We start from the raw sequence: 22,748 nt of genomic DNA on the forward strand, positions 1-22,748 counted from the left end.
CCTTGAATCTATAGCCTGATACAGCTCCCATATAAACCGATCTCCCGATTATGCTTCTTGAGCCCCTACAAGATGCAATTCTTATCCGAATGGACTGAAATATTACTTCAACATTCAATTCACTTATGGTAGTAATGGGACTATAACTTGATATACCTCCAATAACATAACAATTCTTTTCCATTATTCTTTGTTTGCCTAAAAAGAGATACTGCGCAAAGAACTCGACAAGTGCGATTAAAGATTCGGCCCTGCCGAACTTAGCACGCTATTACTTGTTTATTATAATCGACAAAAATTAACAATCCAAGCTCACGCTTCCCAACTCGAGAACAATCGACGTCCTCGTTCTGGAGAAACTCCCAAAACGTCCGAGACGCTTCTTGCATCTCCTGACAACACTCGACCTCATGCGACCCGCAGACAGGACCTTCAGTGCTGCATGACTATCCACATAAATCGTGACACTCTAAGAGGGCCGCCGCTCCTGAATGAAAATCACATCCGAGGCCCCGGGTATTGCGAAAATCTCTGCCTGGAACATACTGTGACTCCCTTATTTCTTGGAACTCAACAAAAAACCCCTAGCTCGGTGACATCATTCAGCTTGAATCAATCCTTGTAAACAGAGAGACCCAGACGAAATCTCCCTCCCCGGCAAGATAACCTCCAGGACGCCATCGAAACAAGATACGCCCGGCAGATAATACGTCACGCAGTTGTCCCACGCCAGCAGTCTCTCAAGTGTCTTCAAGACGAAAGACCACAGACTATTGGTAACAGTGATGTTTTTGACAGTTTTTGTATAGTGACCAGCATTTTTATTGTCTTCAGCATATATATTGTGGTAAGCAATTAAATTGGTGAAGCGATTTTATTAGATTTAACTAAAACATTTTGTAATATCATTAAAAAATTGTCAGATATTGAAAAAAAAGTGTTGTAGAAAATACCGATAATACCAGTTATTCAATACAAACGCAGTGTTGCATTTGAATTTCAAAGGAGATTCGCCGCAAATCTCCTCAAATAAGTAGATTTACTCACACTGAAAATGTTGCAAAACATACATACTTTACTTTAATTGGCTATGACAGAATATTTGTTCCACTAGCCGAACGCAGAATAGCGTTCCAAGCGCCTCAAGCTTGTGCGCTCATTCTAAAATCTCTGACACCAAGTTTCGAGGTGTCTCCCACAACTTGATCTTTCCATCGGGCTTTTGGTCTTCCCGGTTTGCGTGTACCATCGTGTTTGACTTCAAAAGACTTCTTTGCTGGAGCTTCTTCATCCATTCTGAAAACATGGCCTAGCCAACGCAGCCGTTGTATTTTGATGCGTGAACTATGCTTTCGTCGTCATACAGCTCATACAGCTCGTAGTTCATACGTCGCCTATATTCTCCGTTAACGCAAACTGGTCCATATTTTTTACGAAGAATCTTTCTCTCAAATACTCCAAGCACTGCCTCATCTGCTTTCACAAGTACCCATGCTTCAGAACCATATAACAGCACGGGTAGTATCAGTGTCAAAACAAAAGATTTCCGAAATATCGTCGCAAATATAGATTTACTCCAAGTGTGAACATTTAAAACCCTTGGGCGGGGAGTGGCTCGGTTTCCCCATCTTGGGAAAGAAAATGACTCTAACTTCCCGCCACGCAGTCGGCACAAAGCCAAGAAAAACGCAAGCACTAAAAATTCGCTCCAGAAACATTATGACATCCAGAAACAGGTGATATCCCATCCGGTCTGGTTGACTTGTAGGGCTCAAACGAATTAATCGTCCGGACTAGCCTCCCCCATGTTACCATCACCTTAACAACTAACAGCACCCCAGCCCCCGGAAAGTGCGTTGTGGATAGGAGCTCAAGATTTGCGGAACTAGACTCCGTCCAAGTCCCGTCATCTCTCAGCACACTCTAAAGGGTCTTCGGGTCCTTAGATAAAACTGTGCGAGCGAGCTACGGTACATATTTAAATATTCAGATGCTATAGAACATTTGTATGGCACAAGGGAGCTCTTATTTACATAGGTGGTGGCCAAGATAACATTTATGATTCCACGACTAAGCGGTACACATTTTTCCAAGCGCTTCGGTCTTATGCACTTCTTCTCCAATTTCAAGGATCAAGTTTCATTTCGTGGTTCACACGACACCGGAGAACCGTTCACTCAGAATAGTTTATTTATTTAATGAATATCCCAAGCACTGCCTCATTTATTTTCCAAAACTTATGTTCCATACAAGTTGGCGATATCAGTGTCTTCGGGAGCATAATGTATGTTTGTCGGGAGTTGCCTTCTCACTTTGCCCGAAATAGCATCTTTTGAACAGCACTATATTCCTTTTTATATATTGCCACATGTCTTTCCTTATGTACGTTTTCATATGTTTTGTATATATTTTTTGTTTTTTACATGTATTGTATGCATGTATGTTCGAACAAATAAGAGCTCGCCCTGATCAAAAAAACTATATATTTATCCCAAAACTCGATTTCATTTAAAATTGCTTCATTTGAAAATACATATGAGAATGCCGTCTAATACGACCTTCATGGCGATACTGACTGAAACGCGGTCGCATGTTCTTTAGACGTGCGTTTTTTTAGATTAAATAGCTTTTCTACTGACTCGATTTATGGCGGTTAACCTCCAAATCCAATAAAGCGAATATGTTTGAAATTGTTCCAACTTCGTTTTTATTAAGCCATGATGGCAAGCAGCACCATTTGCCTGACATCCAGACTAAAGATTTTATTAGACTGCACTTCAATTCCCCCTCCATCATATTCATCATTTACGTATAGGTACAAATATCACAATTGTAACCTACACTAGAATAATAACACCCTGCATTTAAATTTGCATTTCTGGTAAATATTTGCTTTATTTATTGACATTAATGCCCTTCTTTTTGACATTCTAAATGACGACTGCTACAGTTGCGACATCTCGTGTATAGTTCTGGTGTATTTGTAATATATGCGTGAGTGTGTGTTTGTCTGCAACACCCACACATTCGTTATTACTAGAGTGTCCCAATGTCCTGCATGCAAGTGATTTAAGCAGAATTCCTACGCCTATATGTTCGGATGAAGATTTGTACGCAATATGCGTTCTGGCTTATTGGGAATTTATTATGTGGAAAAGTAATTAAACAAACGGAAATATTGTGTAAATTGTTTATGGCCTTGGTGCTTTCATTAAAGCCTTTTTGTCATTCTGTGAATTGGTGTGAAAAGGATTACATTCTAGTTTGATGTTTAGCAGAATATATGTTTATTACTGTATTTTATAACGGTGATATAACAGAGGATAGGTAAAGCGTCAGCTTGGGTTTAAGTGGCAGTCTGCATCAAGACTCAGACATTTTCTCCCATTGTGATACCACAGGAATGAGGAGAAGGCAGATCCCTTTTGTTATCTATAGTTGAACTATCCCGATCTCTTAAAATCCAAACATCTTGCCAAAGTTCACATCCTCGTATTCAGACATGTTCTCAGCAAAATGAGAACCTAAAGTGAAACACTTTTTGCTTGCCAGTGCTGGATACATACACAAAAGATGTTCTTTAGTCTCTTTTTCCTCGAGGTTCTCAAAGTTTCTGCAGAAGTCGTTACTTGGAACATTCTATCTGTCTACATGTTTACCGATCAGATAGTGACCTTTCATGGCGACGGCAATGCCTGAGACTACTGTTCTAGCCACTGTCAGCAAAGCGGGAGACGTCTTCAAGTCTAGATTGGGCCACATTATTTTGCAGCTTTCACAACCTGCGCTTTGTGACCATCTGACACCTGTAGCTCTTCGGGTCTAGTCCTGAAGACTTATCTTAAAAGTCCCTAGAAGCATACCCACAGATTCCATTTCCCCACGAATGTGACGCAATAGATAAAAACAAGTAAAAGCGTGCTAAGTTCGGCCGGGCCGAATCTTATATACCCTCCACCATGGATCGCATTTGTCGAGTTCTTTTCCCGGCATCTCTTCTTAGGCAAAAAAGGATATAAGAAAAGAGTTGCTCTGCTATTAAAACGATATCAAGATATGGTCCGGTTCGGACCACAATTAAATTATATGTTGGAGACCTGTGTACAATTTCAGCCAATTCGTATAAGAATTGCGCCCATTGGGACTCACGAAGTAAAATAGAGAGAACGATTTATATGGGATCTGTATCGGGCTATAGACCGATTCAGACCATAATAAACACGTTTGTTGATGGTCATGAGAGGATCCATCGTACAAAATTTCAGGCATATCGGATAATAATTGCGACCTCTAGGGGTCAAGAAGTCAAGATCCCAGATCGGTTTATATCAGGTTATGAACCGATTTGAACCTTATTTGACACAGTTGTTGAAAGTAAAAATAAAATACGTCATGCAAAATTTCAGCCAAATCGGATAGGAATTGCGCCCTCCAGAAGCTCAAGAAATCAAATCCCCAGATCTGTTTATATGACAGCTATATCAGGTTATGAACCGATTTGAACCATACTTGGCACAGTTGTTAGATATCATAACGAATTACTTCGTGCAAAAATTCATTCAAATCGGATAAGAATTGTGCCCTCTAGAGGGTCAAGAAGTCAAGACCCAAGATCGGTTTATATGGTAGCTATATCAGGTTAGGGACCGATTTGAACCATACTTGGCACAGTTGTTGGGTATCATAACAAAACACGTCGTGCGAAATTCCATTCCAATCAGATAAGAATTGCGCCCTCTAGAGGGTCAAGAAGTCAAGACCCAAGATCGGTTTATATGGTAGCTATATCAGGTTATGGACCGATTTGAACCATACTTGGCACTGTTGTTGAATATCGTAACAAAACACTTCATGCAAAATTTCATTCTGATCGGATAAGAATTGCGCACGCTAGAGGCTCAAGAAGTCAAGACCCAAGATCGGTTTATATGGCAGCTATATCAAAACATGGACCGATATGGCCCATTTACAATACCAACCGACCTACACTAATAAGAAGTATTTGTGCAAAATTTCAAGCGGCTAGCTTTACTCCTTCGGAAGTTAACGTGCTTTCGACAGACAGACGGACGGACGGACGGACGGACAGACGGACGGACGGACGGACAGACGGACAGACGGACGGACGGACAGACGGACGGACATGGCCAGATCGACATAAAATGTCACGACGATCAAGAATTTATATACTTTATGGGTTCTCAGACGAATATTTCGAGTAGTTACAAACAGAATGACGAAATTAGTATACCCCCCATCTTATGGTGGAGGGTATAACAAGTTAAAGCGTGCTAAGTTCGGCCCGGCCGAATCTTATACCCTCCACCATGGATCGCATTTCTCGAGCTCTTTCCATGGTATCTCTTTTTAGACAAACAAAGGATAAAAGAATATTGAATATTGGAGACCATAGTAGAAGTCATTGTGTAAAATTTCACCCAAATCTAGAAGGAATTGCGTACTTTGGGGGCTGAAGAAGTAAAATAAAATATAAACCGATTCATGCCATATTCGACACGTATGTTAAAGGTCATGGGAGAAGCCCATTTACAATCCCAACCGACCTACACTGTATTTCTGTATTTCGACAGACAGACGGACGGACGTGGCTAGTTAGTCTTAGACAAATATTTCGAAGAGTTACAAACAGAATGACGAAATTAGTATACCCCATACTATGGTGAAGGGTATAACAAACGTTTTTACACCCTCCACCATAGGATGGGGGGTATACTAATTTCGTCATTCCGTTTGTAGCACCTCGAAATATGCTAATAAAATGTTGTCTTTAGAGAATAATTCATTCAAAATTTCGTCTTCACAAAAAATTTCATAATTTTTTCTTCAACAAATTTTTTTCTTAGATGTTTTCCCCGCTAAATCAATATGCTAATGATGCTAAATATGCTAATAAAATTTCAGCCAAATCGGATAATACTTGCGCTCTTTAGACGCTCAAGAAGTCCCAGATACGTTTATATGACAGCTATATCAGGTTATGGAAAGAAAATCTAAGTCAGGAACGCCGTGCTATTAACAAAAAAATTGTTTTCCATATTACACCCCTATTTTGGTTCATGTCTGGTATTGTGTCCCCACCTAAGTGCTGATGTCTGTTAGCCGCGAAAACCGGGCAAAAAAATAGGAAATGCTTTAACGTTTCATCATCTCTCCACATACCCTACATGTGGCATGCCGCCCCTTGTTGCATAAGTGAGTTTATAGTCCTATGAGTTTTGCTAGCGAAAACTATAATGCCCTCCTCCTTATTTCCGTTGGGTAACAGATAACATATTCCCTGTCGGTGTTAATGAACGTCAGACAGTAGGGTGTGTAGATTCGCAGGTTAAGATCAAAACCCTGTCACTTGACCTTGTATTTATATATAAAATTCATACTCAATTCCCATATATCTTTCATTTAAGTGTCATACTATACCGATCTATCTATTGGGTTGCCCAAAAAGTAATATAGGATTTTTCATATAGTCGGCGTTGACAAATTTTTTCACAGCTTGTGACTCTGTGATTGCATTCTTTCTTCTTTCAGTTATCAGCTGCTACTTTTAGCTTGCTTTAGAAAAAAAGTGTAAAAAAAGTATATTTGATTAAAGTTCATTCTAAGTTTTATTAAAAATGCATTTACTTTCTTTTAAAAAATCCGCAATTACTTTTGGGGCAACCCAATATATGGCCGTTTGTTTATTCAAACATTTTGCATTTCCCCTGGAATGTGTAAGCCGGGTAAATAGAATTGCCCGCTATCCCGCATTCAATTTGAACTGAATTTTGGGCTGCTCAGTTACCTTGCTGAGAGATCAGCGACTGTTAGGGTCGATGTTTGAATACAGAAATACGACCTTCAGAGCTGTATCAAAATATATTTTCTAAGCCACTACCCCATTTCATTGAAATGGATCCCAGCTTCCTTGATAAAACAGTGATCGGATAGCTTCCCCGATATGCCATTTCTTCTCTAGAGTATGGTACTACTCAAAGCCTACATAGTCATCTTGGTTGGAGCACCCATATAGAAGTCCACGTACCTGGTTAATTTTCCATTTAATTTCGATTTAATTTTTCATGTCAAGTGATGGCTGCGACCGTAGATGGTCGCTCTATAATCGTTTCATCGAGCCTGAGTCAGAAAAATACATTCGGTGAGTCGTAAACCAACAAGACTCGGCGCCCTCACATAAACCACCAAGAATGGCTTAATAATCATGATACGTTCTCCATTTCGTCCGCACAGTAACTGTCCAGTTCGCCAGAAGCCTATCGGATTGAGTTTTCTGTTAGGACCATTTCGGAGGGCAAAGGAAGGACTAACAAATATACAAGTTTGGATGCGCTGGAAAAAACCATTGTCCAAGCAATTGGCCAAAATACCGGTCGATTACATTTGTGCGACTTGCAACTTATTTTTGACAGAGACCGCAAAAGTTGGTCATATCGATCAAATAGGAATTGATTCTTCAGTTTAGATTACTTCCACATACTTTGGTGTTTTTTCAATCAAACAAATAATTTTACACAAAAAACTGTGGATATTTAAATTGGTAACATTTCGTGTCAAATGGTATCTAACACAGCTGCTGAAAACATTTTCCCAAAAGCGCCCAATTTGTATACCCACCACCGAAGGATAGGGGTATATTCATTTTGTCATTCCGTTTGCAACACATCGAAATATTCATTTCCGACCCTATAAAGTATATATATTTTTGATTAGCGTAAAAATCTAAGACGATCTAGACATGTCCGTCCGTCTGTCTGTTGAAATCACGCTACAGTCTTTAAAAATAGAGATATTGAGCTGAAACTTTGCACAGTTTCTTTTATTTTGTCCATAAGCAGGTTAAGTTGGAAGATGAGCTATATCGGACTATATCTTGATATAGCCCCCATATAGACCGATCCGCCGATTTAAGGTCTTAGGCAAATAAAAGACACATTTATTATCCCATTTTGCTGAAATTTAGGAAAGTGGGTTGTGTTAGGCCCTTTGACATCATTCGACAATTTGGCCCAGATCGGTTCAGATTTGGATATAGCTGTCATATAGACCGATCCGCCGATTTAGGGTCTTAGGCCAATAAAAGCCACATTTATTATCCGATCTTGCTGAAATTTGGGACAGTAAGTTGTCTTAGGCCCTTCGACATCCTTCGTCAATTTGGCACAGATCGGTCCAGATTTGCATATAGGTGCCATATAGACCGATCCTCCGATTTAGGGTCTTAGGCCCATAAAAGCCACATTTATAATCCGATTTTGTCGAAATTTGGGACAGTGAGATGTGTTAGGCCCTTCGACATCCTTCGTAAATTCGGCTCAGATCGGTATAGATTTGGATATAACTGTCGTACAGACCGATCCTCCAATTTAGGGTCTTAGGCCCATAAAAGGCGCATTTATTGTCCGATGTCGCCGAAATGTGGGACAGTGAGTTAAGTTAATCCCCTTGACATACTTCTGCAATATGGCACAGATCGGTCCAGATTTGGATAAAGCTGCCATATAGACCGATCTCTCGGTTTTAGGTTTTGGGGTCATAAAAAGCGAATTTATTGTTCGATGTCGCCGGAATTTAGGACAGTGAGTTGTGTGAGGCCCTTCGACATCCTTCTTCAATTTCACTCAGATCGGTCCAGATTTGGAAATAGCTGCCGTATGGACCGATCTCTTGATATAATGTTTTAAACCCATAAAAGACGCATTTATCGTCCAATGTTGCCGAAATTTGGGACAGGGAGTTAAGTTAAGCCCCTCCACATATTTCTGCAATTTGGTCTAGATCGATCAAGATTTGCATATTGCTGCCATATAGATCGATATCATGATTTGAAGTCTTGGCCCCAAAAACGGCTCATTTATAATCCGATTTAACACACGATTGGACACATTGACTTATGTTAGGCTTCTCGGCGTCCATGTTGTATATGGTTCAGATCGGTTTATTTTTAGATATAGCTACTAAAAAGACCAATATTTTGTTATACACAATTGAACAATGACTTGTACTTATCAGTAATTGGTCCAAATCGGATCATATTTCGATATAACTGCTATGGCACATAAGGTATGCAATTTTCACCGGATTTTGATGAAAACTGGTTTACATATATACCCAAGGTGGTGGGTGTCCAAAGTTCGGCCCGGCCGAACTTAACGCCTTATTATTTGTTTTTAAATATTTTTCGACCGTGTCGCTTATTAGCATTCCTGGCATTTGATTGAAATATATTTTCAAAAATCATTTCGATTTTTTAACATATTATTGATTAATTCGACTAAATCAGATTTATTTGTAGTATACCTAAAGCGGGAAAAAAGATTCCACCAAGGCGAAAATAGGACGCACAAGAATTATTATGAAAATAGTTACAATCGCATTGAAAGAGCCATAGAGTCGTACAAAATGATTGCAGCAAATATTACGGTAGACTAGAATGTTATTGCAAATTTTGCCCATGAACATTCCATTAAGGAACAGGGGCAGCGATTGCAGGTACATATCAATGAGTGCAGTCCGACTCAAGTTTAAGCCCTTTTCTATAGACGAGTCCGAAAAGCGTGCCGCAATGCGACACCTCTTTGGAGAGTTTTTAAATGGCATAGTGCCTCACAAATGTCGCCAGCATTAGGAGATTTTTCCCCTGATATACTTGCCAGGATAGACTGAATGTTATGATGTTTTTTTTTTATTGAAGCCAAATTGACAAAAGCCTAATTTTAGTGCAATCACTGTGATATAAAAAAATATTTTGAACAAATATTGCAATAAATTGTGTTTTCACTCTTGGGAAATTAGGTCATTCTTCTTAATGGCAATTATTTCCGAATATAATTCTCATTATTTTTTAATGCAAAATAACGATTTAAGTGGATCTACTCCCACGCTCTCTCTCTCTCTATCGCCCTGGTATGCATGTAAAAGTAAGCCAAGTTCCTCACCCTCAATTCCTGTCCTAAGTAGAATTTAAGAAAGATTTTTATTGTTTATTTGTCTGTTAATTATAACGAAATATTTTCGTGTCGATTACATTTTCATTACAGCAACAAATGTTTTCAATGACCATGAGGCTGGCGACAACATCACCACCATCATCAGTAGCACCAGCACCAACAATAATAGCAGCAGCCACAGCAACAAGCGCCACCACATCAAAAACGACGTCGTCAATAGCAGCAGTAACAAGAACGACTGCCATCAGGATAATGCCGCTGATGATAATGGCTATGAAGAGCTAATAAAAACTTGGCCAAGAACAAGAAAATAAATGCGGATAAATTGGATGGAAAACAATAAAATACCAAATACAAAAAAACAAAAATAAAACCCAAGAAACAACTCGGAAGGCCGATAAGCAAGAAACAAGAAAAGAGGGCCAAAGTAAAGCGAAAAGCATTGGTGATTGGCAAAATAGGAACTTTAATGATTTGGAAACGTGTTACAAGAACTAAATGAAAAACGTGAGAGCATCTTAACAAGCCAGCAAGCAGGCAAGTCGGCTAAATTAAAAGCCAAGTACACACAAGGATTACAATAATAATTTTGGCTTGTTTTTGTCAGTGTGCGTGTCAAAGGAGTGCGACACGTACGAACACTCGCACTGAACGAAAATGAAAATCAACTGAAATTGATGATAATTTAAAATTAACAAATGTTAATGAGCTTCAGCGTCACCAGCAGGAGCTCTACCACCAGCAGCAGTATATAAATCCTGAGGATATTTGTCACCCACACACGAGACCAAGTTGGGGAAGCTAAGAAGCAAAACAGCATTCATTTTGTGTGACCATCAAAAAGGACGAGGTTGCAAGGGCGCTTATCTTTTCGTTCGCTCTCACTTTGCTGGGGATTAATTGAAATTTCTTGTATCCCCCCCTGCCCAGTCAGCCTTGCAAGAACGGAGGGGTAACAAAGTACGTGGGAGAATTTAAGGAACGATATTCGTCTTTCCTTTTTGGTGGGGGGCCTACTGGAACGCGCAATAAAATTGTTGTGTCGACAAAAGACCCACATATTTAGCTTTGCCGTTGCATACTTTGAATGTCACATCAAACGGAAAACGTGACTCACATTGGAAGGCATAGATGCGGCCACGGCTACAAATTCTTGCCAACTACCTGCAGACACTAATGTCAATCATTCAGTGAGCGAGCCGCTGACTCTCCATTGCTCTTTGTCAGGGCCAACCCTAAAACTCCGCCAAGGACAGTACAAACGCAGCCGCTCTGGAATTTAACTAATGAACATCACGTTAAGTAAATATTCCAGGCATATTAGAAATTCTACTCGCGCCGTTTATAAACACAACACAACAGCAGTCGCTACCACTTTTCCTTTTTACCTGATAACCTACAAATATAATCAACCCCTGAAACATCGTCGTGTCGGCAGGGGCATCGACAGCAGCAGCCAACAGCATTGATGCCAAGTTAAACAAATGTTCAATTTAAATTAAGAAGCGAACCAAAAGTGAAATACGTCAAATTATTTTGCGCTAAACTCAGACGCCAAGACTCCACTGCTTCCCCCTGCAATACACTGCTTCCATCCTTGCTCGCGCTCGCTCTTTTGTGACGCCATTTGTTTATGTCGCCTGGCCCCTATTTGACGTCTCACGAAACATAGCAAACATGTCATTTAAATGCCAAATTTTAAGAAAAAGATTGACATTCTTTCACAATGTCCTTGAACTCAGCTGTGATGTTAGAATAATAATTTTATGTTGTTTAATCGCCATATTGCCGACAAACATCAAATGTGCCAAATTACAAAATCCCCAGATACGCCTCCTCATCAATGACGATGATTTATTGCACGAGAAGACATCGCGCCATGAGGCTGCTGCAGCGGCGGCCGCAGCAGCGGCGGCCTCGAATGTCCCCGACAATAGTGGGGAGCATTTCAACCTGTATCGCAGCGAATTGAAGCGACTGTCGTACGAGACCATTCATCGCATACTGAGAGATGAGAACGAGCCGAGTTATAGGCGAGAAGAGACCGAACTGCGTTACTATCAGAAAAGATCCCCACCAGCCTACGAGGACAGTCATCAGCTTAACAAACGCTCTACCTCTGAGGGCAATGACCATGCCCCATTGGCGCTGAACTACAGCAAAAGGAAGCTCAGAGTGTTTGCCATAACTTCCCAATTGGCCAAGGAGCTCTCATCGGCCAGTTCGCTGGATTTGAGTGATAATCGGCTGAGTTCTTTGAACCTCTCACTCTTGGCAAACGAACATTTGCATTCTCTCAATCTGTCGAACAACTCTTTCGCCTACATACCGCTCTCGGAGAAATCTTCTCTTAAGTCGCTCAATCTCAATTCCAATAACATTCGATCCTCTGCCCTGGAATCGAATGTGTACTTGCGTAGTCTGTATCTCTCCAACAATCGCATTGAGAATCTAATGGCGCTGAATTTGTCATTGCTCAAAAACCTGGAAACCCTGGATATCTCCTGCAACCGTCTGCAAAGTTTAGAGACTTCGTTCTTTCCGGAGCGCATGCATAATCTCAAGCACCTGAATATGGCTCACAATCAAATGGAAACCATTTACCGGGAAACATTCTACAACCTGCTTAGTTTGAATACCCTGCTGTTGGCCCACAACAATATCACCGACATCGATTATGAAACCTTTCTGGCCCTGCCCAATCTGCAATATTTAGATTTGTCTTTCAATCGCCTCAGGGGGAAATCGATAAGAGCTCTGCAGGGCATCACCGGATTGGTGGCCCTAAATATTGCCCATAACCCCGATTTGGGGCCCTTCATGCAGGAGTTTGTGGCCTCCTGGAGTCTCAAGGAGTTGGACGCCAGCGGCACTGGCTTGTGTCAAATACCAGCTGCCTTGGCCCAATCGGTGCGCTCCCTGAAATTAACTCACAACTGGCTTAAGGTAAGTGGCATCACGTATTAAAAAATAAATTAAAATAAGATTAACAATAACACCATGAATGACAATGACAAAACACTAACCAAGGGCAATTTTGGCCGACCCACCCCCTGGCCATGCCTTGATAAACGAGTCCTTTGCAGAAAGACAGACACACATCTTAAGATGCAGCTCACAATTTCTTTTCAAACACTAAGATGTAAAAATTTCAGACAACTATTGAGAGGTATGGCAAAAACTTATGCCAGGCATGTTCATGAACAGCTTAAGCGACTCAATACTTTACTTTCCCTTAGCGAACTTTGACAACTTTAATGTCTCTCATCGGGCTGACAAGTGAAGATATAAATAAAGAATTAAAATTGATTGTCACGAGATTGACTTAACATACGGACCCATCTCTCCTTTGCACTCGAAAAATGCAAATCATTGTAATCCGGCAAAATTTTACAAGCTGTTGGGGTTAAAATTTATACCTATCACAGATATTAGTCTGCTGATATCAGCAAACATTGTCTGCTGATGTTAAATTAATACTTTTGTACTTTTGAATGAATCCACATAAGGTTTTTGACATTCGCAACAACGAAGTAAAAAGACACTAAGTTTGGCCGGGCCGAACTTTGGATACCCACCACTTCGGGTATATACGTAACTTATGCGCCCAAATTCGGAGCGGACATTGAGTGGACCCCCCTAACTTTCAGAAACATCAGATTTCGGTGATGGAAAACTTTTTTGGTCTCTTTTAGTACACTTAAAGTAAAAACTTGTTATCCAAATTTCGGACGCGGTACCTAGGGGGGCCGCCCCAGCCTAAAAGCAACTAAATATTGAGTTGCCCAAAAAGTAATTGCGGATTTTTCATATAGTCGGCGTTGACAAATTTTTTCACAGCTTGTGACTCTGTGATTGTATTCTTTCTTCTGTCAGTTATCAGCTGCTACTTTTAGCTTGCTTTAGAAAAAAAGTGTAAAAAAAGTATATTTGAGTAAAGTTCATTCTAATTTTTATTAAAAATGCATTTACTTTCTTTTAAAAAATCCGCAATTACTTTTTGGGCAACCCAATATATATTTAGACCAATCACCACAATATGGGATCCAAATGAAAGGTATTTAGAATAAGAAAACGCATCTGATATCCAATTGTCGGACCAAGTGTTAGGGGGACCATCCCAAACACCAAAACACCCATAAATCGTACATATTTACCGACCTTGGCAATATGGGACTCAAATGAGAGGTATTTGCGAGTATAATACGAATCTGATATCCAAATGTGGGACAAAGTTTTTGGGGGTCCACCCCTTCTGCAAAACACCCCCCAAACAGGACTTATTTACTGACCATGGGCCAATATGGGGCTTAAATAAAGGGTATTTGAGTGTAAAATACGAATCTGATATCGAAATGTAGGACCAAGTGTTTTGGGGGGCCGCCCCTCCCAAAGAGGACACCATAGCAATATTGGACGCAAGTGAAAGGTCTTTGGAAGTAAATCAATAATTTGATATCAATATTCAGGAAAAAATGTCTATGGGGACATCCCACCTCCATAACGCAACCTAAATAGGACGTATTTGCTTACAGTTGCTAGGTATTTTAGAGTAAAACAGGAATCTGATAGATATTTTCAGGGCCAAGTAACTGAGTGCTGAGGTCAATGGCAATAGGGGGTTCAAATAAATGATATTTGGGAGTAGAGAACGATGCTGATATATTTTCAGGGCTAAGTGTTTGGTGGTCCACCCTACTCCCCAAAACACCCCTAAATCGAGCATATTTACCTAAAACGTCAATGTGGGGGCATTTGAGAGTAGAAAACGAATGTGATATCCAAGTGTGGGACCATATATTTGGCGTACCGCCCCTTTTCCAAAACACCCCCAAAGGGTAAAATTTTTGGGACTTGAGAGAATAGAGTATATCGAACACCCAAACGTTAATGACCCTAAACCCTCAGAGCAAATTTTAGAACTTTGTTTTACCTTTTTACCATTTGGAAAACAGCAGAAATCTTTGCTGTTTTAGCAACAAAATACGTCTGTCCCATATTCGGCAGACTTTTTGCTGTTAGAGCAAACATTTTCGCTGTTTTTACTTACAAATTTCTCTGAGTATAAGTTTAATTTTCAAAGATACTGAAGCATATGTAAAGCTTATTTTTATATAAAACTTAACTTGTAGCACAGTTTTAAGCGATTTCGTAGCAATTTATTAAAATTCAAAATAGGTCAAATCAGCATGAATGTAAGCACGAAGGCAATATTTTTAGATAAAATATATCTTCTAGTGTTAAGGTACCAAGATGCTTAGTTTTTTATTAAACCACCTTAGATAAATTTAACGTACTTTGTGGGTGTGGGAAATTCCAAGTTAGAGTGAAGGTTCCAGATCAGTAGAGCAAAGCCTCACAGAGTTAGCCAAACTTTTTTCAGAGCCCTCTATATATATATAATTTAAACCGAAGGCGAAGGGTACCAAATATTTTGCGATATATTAGAAATCTAACAACTATTGGTAGAATAGTCAAGTGCAAAAACTTCCAGAAACGGACATAAACTTGGTAAAATAGAATTTAATGAAAAATATTTGAGAGTAGAGTACGAATTTCACATACAAATTAGGCGAAATTTATATAAAAATCACCTAAACAGGTATGTAGACCGGGACCAAATATAAATGGATTTGGGTTTAGAGTACAAATCTAATACTAGTTTACGAGCCAATCTACAAGGAGATTCGCCCTAGGATGAATGGCTGGATAGGCTCTATCGGTCTAATACCATCTTTAAAACTTGGAATATCTCAACAATATACCATAGCGAATCTACAGAAACTTCCTGAAAATATGTATAAAGCTGTTCCATGTAATACTTTGGAACAGCGCAGTGGTTGGTAGGACGATGAAAATCCTATCGAAAGATCTGGAAGTAAGAAGGAGGTCAGTATAGCTTTTGGTATCATAACGGGACACATTGTCATTAGTGGGGCACAATACCAAACAAGAACCATCTTTTGTAAGTAGCACGGAATTCCTAACTTAGATTTTTCGTTTTCGAGGTTACTTTTTAGTACTTACATGCACAAAAATCCGATTACTGGCTTAGGTATATATTCAGAGTGAAATGGGGGGGATTAATATCCGTACCCTCTTTTCAACCTAACCTAACCTGACTTTAAAGAGGTTGTTTTGGGAAATCATAATAATTAACCTTGTGACCCAATACAGTATATATAGGGGATGTGACCCGTGGTGGTGCTTACCACATTGCAGTTAAATGCTCATATTCACAAAACTCAAAGCAGCGTTTATGTAGGCTTATTTGACAGATTTCCTTCATAGAACTGTCAAAGAAACCTGCTATTAAACTGTTTTAAGTTTTGTGAATAACTTTTACATGTGGATGGAACAAATTTTTACCCTACTGCAATATATCCTTCATTTGAATATCATGTTGCAATTATTTGGCTATATGTCAACTAAGGTATAAGGTGGCCTCTCAGATACTTTTTAAATGTTTGAATGTTACGTTCGTAGTCCAGTCCTAGAACCTTTTCATTTAGATCCCGATTTTTCGGTAACATGTCCTTTCGAGCAAGTTTGGAGGCCCTTGAGATTGTTGGTCCAAAATTTCGATGCCAAATTCCAACTCTGTTCTCAAATACCTAGAATTTTAGCCCCTTATTGTCATAGTAAGGTGCCTTTTGGGGTTAAACTCTCTAAAAGTTGAATCCATATTTCAAAGTAAGGTTCATATTCTACTTATAAATCCCTCATTGTCATGATAGGTGATTTGAGGAAAGAGGATGACCCCCAAACACAGATTCGTTCTGCCTTCCATTCGAGACCCCATATTTCAAGATCGCGCAGGGCAATCCCTCACACAACCCCCTTCTTTAATTGAAATTTAAAGTTCGGTATTTTCGTCATGATCATGAATATTGCAAGAAAATCTAAGTCTTACAAAAATTTATTACCTTTTTTGCCTTAATACATACGGGGTCCATCACATAATATAAGCAAAAATACTGCACCACCTTTTCTTTCCTTGTTTTAACTCTCTGCCAATTATTTCATTCATTTAGTGCACAAGTTGTAACTTTGACTCCTTTTAATGTTTACTTCAATGTTTAAATAAGTGCGTTGAAAAAGTTGTATTAAACCGTCTCCAACATATTAAACCGTATACGTCATTGTCTATAGCCGCAGCTTAAGCTACTGACTGACCTCCATGCCAAAGAATAGCAAGTAGGGCCACACGCATCATACCACTACACACCCGCACCTCAATAGTGACTTTTTTCTCTCGCACATACCAGTCACCTCTCGCACTCTCATCACTAATACTTTCAACCATGGTTTGCATTGACACCCATAACGAATGCTTTAGAAATAAACGAAGGACAATTTGCTGTGTTTATGCTTCGTCTCTTTTAATGAAAATTAATTCCTCATTTTCATGGCTTATATTTAAGTAAATTTTATTTTCATATATATTCGTCGCTTATCTGGACAAATATCTTTCAATTGATGGCATTTTCATACAAATCCATTCAGGCGTTTGGCCGTAATATGTACCACAAACCCACCTTCATAAAACTCAAGTACTGCATAGGACCTGAAGTTATAAAATTTTTTGTATTGTTGTGCAGCCTCGGAAAACATATACAAACAACAACAACAAAAATGCCAATGCCTTGCACGCCAAAGCCGAGCTTTAAGAAATTTGCTGACCTACAGCCAAGTAGGGCCACGCACATCACACCCTCACCTAAATAGTGATACTCTTTCTCTCTCACAATTTGTTTCTCTTCCTCTCACCACTAATACTCCCACCCATGGCTTTGCATTCACACCCATAACGAAAGTTAAAAAAAAATACCAACAACAATTTGCTGTGTTTATGCTTCTTCTCGATTTAAAGAAAATTAATTTCTCATGTTCATGGTTTTTCTTTTCGAAAAATTACTTTTCGTTTATATTCGTTGCTTCTGTGGAAAATACTTTTCGGTTCATGCCAATTTTATTTAAATTCATTCAGCCGTTTGGCCGTAGTATGTACCACAAACTCGCCTTTATAAAACCCTAGGCCGTTTAATAATCTATATTTGTCAAAATCGGATAAAAATATATATGGGAGCTGTATCTAAATCTTAACAGATTTTAACCAAGATAAGCGCACATTGTTAAAATAATAGAAAAAGACATTTAGAGAAAATCTTTTAAGAAATATGCAGACAAAGGCTCTCAAGGGAAAATCGGTTGATACATATATATGGGTGCTATATCTGAACATGAATGAATTCAAAAGCAATGCCGGGAGTCATAAGGGAATTCCTAGTTGCAAATTTCTTGTCAATCTGTCAACAGTGAACACACATTACGCAATATTAGCCAAAATCCGACAAAAATATGTGCAGTGGTGAAAAAAATAATAGGGACATACCGTTTTTTCACATTTTTGTTTATTTTTCCTTTTTTATATACAAATACCTACAAACCCGGCAGACATGCCTATTTCAAACTTTTGGGCTTATAAGTGGTGAATATAAAAACTGTTGTAGTTCTTTAAATATTATAAATAAACTATTTTCCACGTGGGTTCCGTAAATATTTATCAAAATATCTGAAGTTTTTCGCTCCCTTCCGCTATTTTCCAAAGAAAATATTGAAATATTTTCCACATATTGAATACTGGGAGACCACCGTGGCGCAGGGGTTGGGATTTCCGCCCATGACGCCGAACGCTTGATTTCAAATCCCGGCGTAAACATCAGAAAATATTTCAGCGATCGTTATCCCCTTGCTAAAGCGGGCTACATTTCTGAGGTATCCTTCCGTGTTAAAACATATTTACCAAGTGGTGTCGTTATGCGGCACGCCGTTTGGACACGGCATAAAAAAGGAGGCCCCTTTTCATTGAGTTTAAACTTTAATCGGACTGCACTCATTGATATGAGAGTAGTAGTAGAATGTCCAAGGGAAATTTAATAGTTTAGTACTATTGATTGAATTGCCTAAACTTTGCGTCTATAACAAGTTATTATATATATGAATTTTTCATCATTTCTTTTATTTTAATCATCAGTTATGTGACTCCGCAACCCATCATTAAGCACTTTAGTTTTTATTTACGAAATTAATATTGCAAAAAAACTTTTTAAATCATTATTGCCTGTTGGTGTTTTTCTCCTGGCAAAATATGAGTTACAAATAAACCAGTCTACTTTAGCAAAAATATTTCGATAATTGTTCCTTTTATTTTTTCCCAGTGTAGTTATTGGATATTTCACCATACCAAGCGTAGGATAATTAAATGAAATTGTATATACAATTTTAGTTCACCATTCTGAAACCAACAGTTCTACGAATAATCTGGTTCAGCCTTTTATTGATGTATATTTTCTTACTTTTTTGTTTAATATTATTCTTAGTGCTTATTGTCCCTATTATTTTTTCCACTACTGTATATAGCTAAATCCAAATCTGAACCGTTTTCAACCAAAATCCACACGTTTTGAAGTATTCATAGAAAGGGTAGTGCAAAGTTTTTATAAGATCGGCTGATAAATGTGATTGCAAAGGCTCTAGAAATGAAAATCAGGCGATATATATATATATATATGGGAGCTATATCTGAATCTGAAGCGATTTCTATCATATTTACTAATAATGTCGAGACTCATAAGATACTTTCTTCCTTGTGACAAATTTCGTGAGAATAGGTTTTTTACTATAGTTGACATTACAGAAAATTTGTTCCTCTAGCCGAACGTAGAATAGATTTCCCTCGATCTTCTGCTCCTTCTAAAATCTCTGACACGCAGTTTCTAGATGTCGCTCTTCACTTGGTCACTCTATCGGAGTTTTGCTCAACCTCTTTTGAGTATTTTATTATGGTCGCCTTTAAAAGACTTCTTCGCTGGAGCTTCTTCATCCATTCTGACAACATGACCCATTACGCAACCGTTGTATTTTGATATGTTTAACTATGCTATCGTCGTCATACGGCTCGTGGTTCATACGACGCCTATCTTCGCCAGATAAACCCAGACAGAAGCCTTACATCAGCATGGGTAGTATCAGTGTCTTGTATAGTGTAATTTTCGTCCGACGGGAGTTGGATTTGCTCCTCATCTTCTTGCTTCACCCAAAGTAGCATCTGTTAGCATATATTATACTTCGGCAATGCCGAGGTAGATAAAATTGCTGACTATCTCAAAAGTTCCCAACTTCCTCAATGCCTATGCAATGCTTCTCGAATAATCATCTCCAGCAGGATATTAAAGAGTTCATACGATACTCAATCTCCCTGTCTGAGGCCTCATTTGGTATTCAAAGTTTCGGACAGGTTCTTTCCAATTGTAACTGACAAACGTGTATCAGCAAGCGTCATCCTGCAAAGTCGTAGCAGTTTTGCAGAAATACAGACATGGCTTAAAATACCTTTGAGTGTATAGCGCTGGTGTTGATTTGTCCTTCTCGGGTCCTTTCCATGATTGGGCGCAGTATAAATATCTGGTCAATGATGGATTTATACTTTAATTTTTTACACAGTATGCTCGATTGAATTTTTTATGCGTTGGCGAGAAAACTTATTCCTTTGTAGTAGGCACATACCGTCTTGTCCCCTTTCTTGTGCATGAGACATAGTACCAATCTTCGAGCCAAATTATCTAGAGAAGCTGATGCATGTCTTATCAGCGTGCCGCTTCGGGTCTAAAACAGTTAGCCGGCAACCAATTGGCTCCTGCTGCCTTATTGTTTTTTAGCCGAGTTACTGCTACATGGACCTACGTTCTGAATCGGTGGTGCACATTCTATACCATCGATGTACTCAAGGTTACCATAATCGAATACCAGCAGCTGGGAAAGTGTTCTATGCATATCCTTAGCACACTATCTGTATCATTTATCAGATTTTCTTCTTTATACAGCCACATACCAAAGCCATTCTAAGACGAGTGTTTCATCAATAATTCACGTGTTGTCTTCAATGTTTTCACCAAGATATGAATAACAAATAATCAATAAAACTAAAGAAGAACGAAGATCATCGGATGATGTTGAAGCTAGTTCAACAATAAGTATAAGGGTTAAATGAATTGAACTGCGTGCTTGATTTTATCATATTAGTTTTAAATTGTAACGTACCAAGTCATATTGTATTTCCTTTTGCAATCCTAGAAAGATGGCAACTTTTTAGCCATTTCCCAGAATTAGGCGAAAGCTACCACTCAAATGTATAAAAGTGTCCATCTTGTTTGAGTTCGCTTTCTGACAGAAGGCATTTTATATGCGTGAAATGACTGGCACTTGTGCAGCAATATCGTAAAGTTTTGATTTTTGAAACTTGCCTTTTTTTCCATCTTATTTTCTGCCTTGCGTTACTTGTTTTGCTCCAAAAGTATCGGGAAAAGGCAATGGGGAAAATTATGTTATCGAATGTTTTCCTTGAAACTATTTTCCATTCCAAAAAAACATAGCAAACATGTACGGCATGACGCTTTTATGTTAGCGTAATACACTACGCTCTTCATATTTTTATCCATCCACTTTTATTCAAAATTCCGAATTCATTTTCTCCACTCCACAAAACCTCACACGAAATAAAAGAAAAATTTTAATGAAGATAATGCTTGAAATGTTATAATCGTCAATTTAAATTCCATAGACAGCGTTTGTTTTCCCTATCTTTTAAATCTGTGGCAGACCAGAGAATGCAACTCATTCACCCCAAAAAACTATTTTCCTAATTACTCTTCAAACTAATTGTAATCCGGTTTCTATTTCATTCCATTTTCGAATGTACATATTTATCAGCATCGCATGTAATGGCAATTTACAATGTCAGAAGCAGCAGCAGGAGCAGCCGCACTACATACCACACAAAAGAAAACATACGGAGAAGCACATTTGAATCCTTCTCATCTTTGTAAAGGACTTGCTCGAGGTCCCAGCAAAAAACCTTTTGGGTCATTGGGGTCGAGGGGAGAGCGCTGTGAACTGCAGAGAATAAAAATAACCATATGTAAATAGAAAATTTAAATACCAAATATTATCATTACTAGAATATCATCTGTGCTGTGGAGAGCAAGCGGGAGCAGGGTCCATATCATTTACAACACCAAAGCTCGGTGTGGTTCGGTGCTCCTTAGTCATGTAAGCATATAGATGTAGGAACCCCATTCAGAGGAAAGTTTTGCCTGGTTACCATGCCGCAAGCAAAAAAGGGGTAAAACTCAAAGTGAATGTTATGAGAAAATAAGGTTTACCATGCCAATGGCTTTCGGCAAAAGGGCTAGCCGCTGAAAAACAAATCAGGGGGGGCAACTTAAAAAGCGGCAGAGGTTGGTTGGGGGCATGGCAAACAAAAAGTGTTGGTGAATATTAAATTAAGCATAAATATTTAAATTATATTTTAAAGTAAACATTTGCTCTTAGCACAGGACCAGTAGAGGCAGACTATCAAAAGCAAGTTGCCAAAATATGGAAACCAGTTAAGGTTTCGCTTTGTAGCAATTTTCTCAAAAGGGACCCAATAGTAGGTCTTTAAGATGTCATACCACCACATGACTGCAGTGTAATTGAATTGAGTATTTAAAAATATTTTGATATAAAACTTGATATTGCTACACAGTTTAAGTTTAAGTTCAGTAGTTATGGAAAAATCTAATTCTTGTATGTCTCAAAAAAAAATTATGGATGAAATTCTGCAGCACATTCGACAATGTTCAGTGAGGAAGCACTAGAACTACTCGTGCATACGAATTTCCAGGCAAATTCTTCCACGGACAACTTGGTGCCGGAAGTGGTTGCCACATATATGTG

The 22,748-nt window shown here is 38.9% G+C and overlaps 2 protein-coding genes across 4 annotated transcripts in view; one reads left to right on the top strand and one right to left on the bottom strand.

Annotated features, from left to right (window-relative positions):
* LOC106082285 (protein timeless homolog) overlaps positions 1 to 22,748 on the bottom strand; it is a 960,087-nt gene that overhangs the window by 389,383 nt on the left and 547,956 nt on the right. The window lies entirely within an intron of this gene.
* The window catches only part of LOC106082284 (uncharacterized), a 290,022-nt gene that overhangs the window by 183,929 nt on the left and 83,345 nt on the right, over positions 1 to 22,748 (top strand). For all 3 annotated transcript variants that reach the window (XM_059362475.1, XM_013244679.2, XM_059362474.1), the window contains one exon: positions 10,059 to 12,914. In XM_059362475.1, coding sequence (XP_059218458.1) covers positions 11,646 to 12,914 — 1,269 coding nt within the window. In that variant the 5' untranslated portion in view covers positions 10,059 to 11,645. The remainder of the gene's footprint in view (positions 1 to 10,058; positions 12,915 to 22,748) is intronic.

This window comes from Stomoxys calcitrans, chromosome 2 (genome assembly GCF_963082655.1).
Source record: "Stomoxys calcitrans chromosome 2, idStoCalc2.1, whole genome shotgun sequence".
In the NCBI taxonomy this organism is placed as follows: Eukaryota; Metazoa; Arthropoda; class Insecta; order Diptera; family Muscidae; genus Stomoxys; species Stomoxys calcitrans.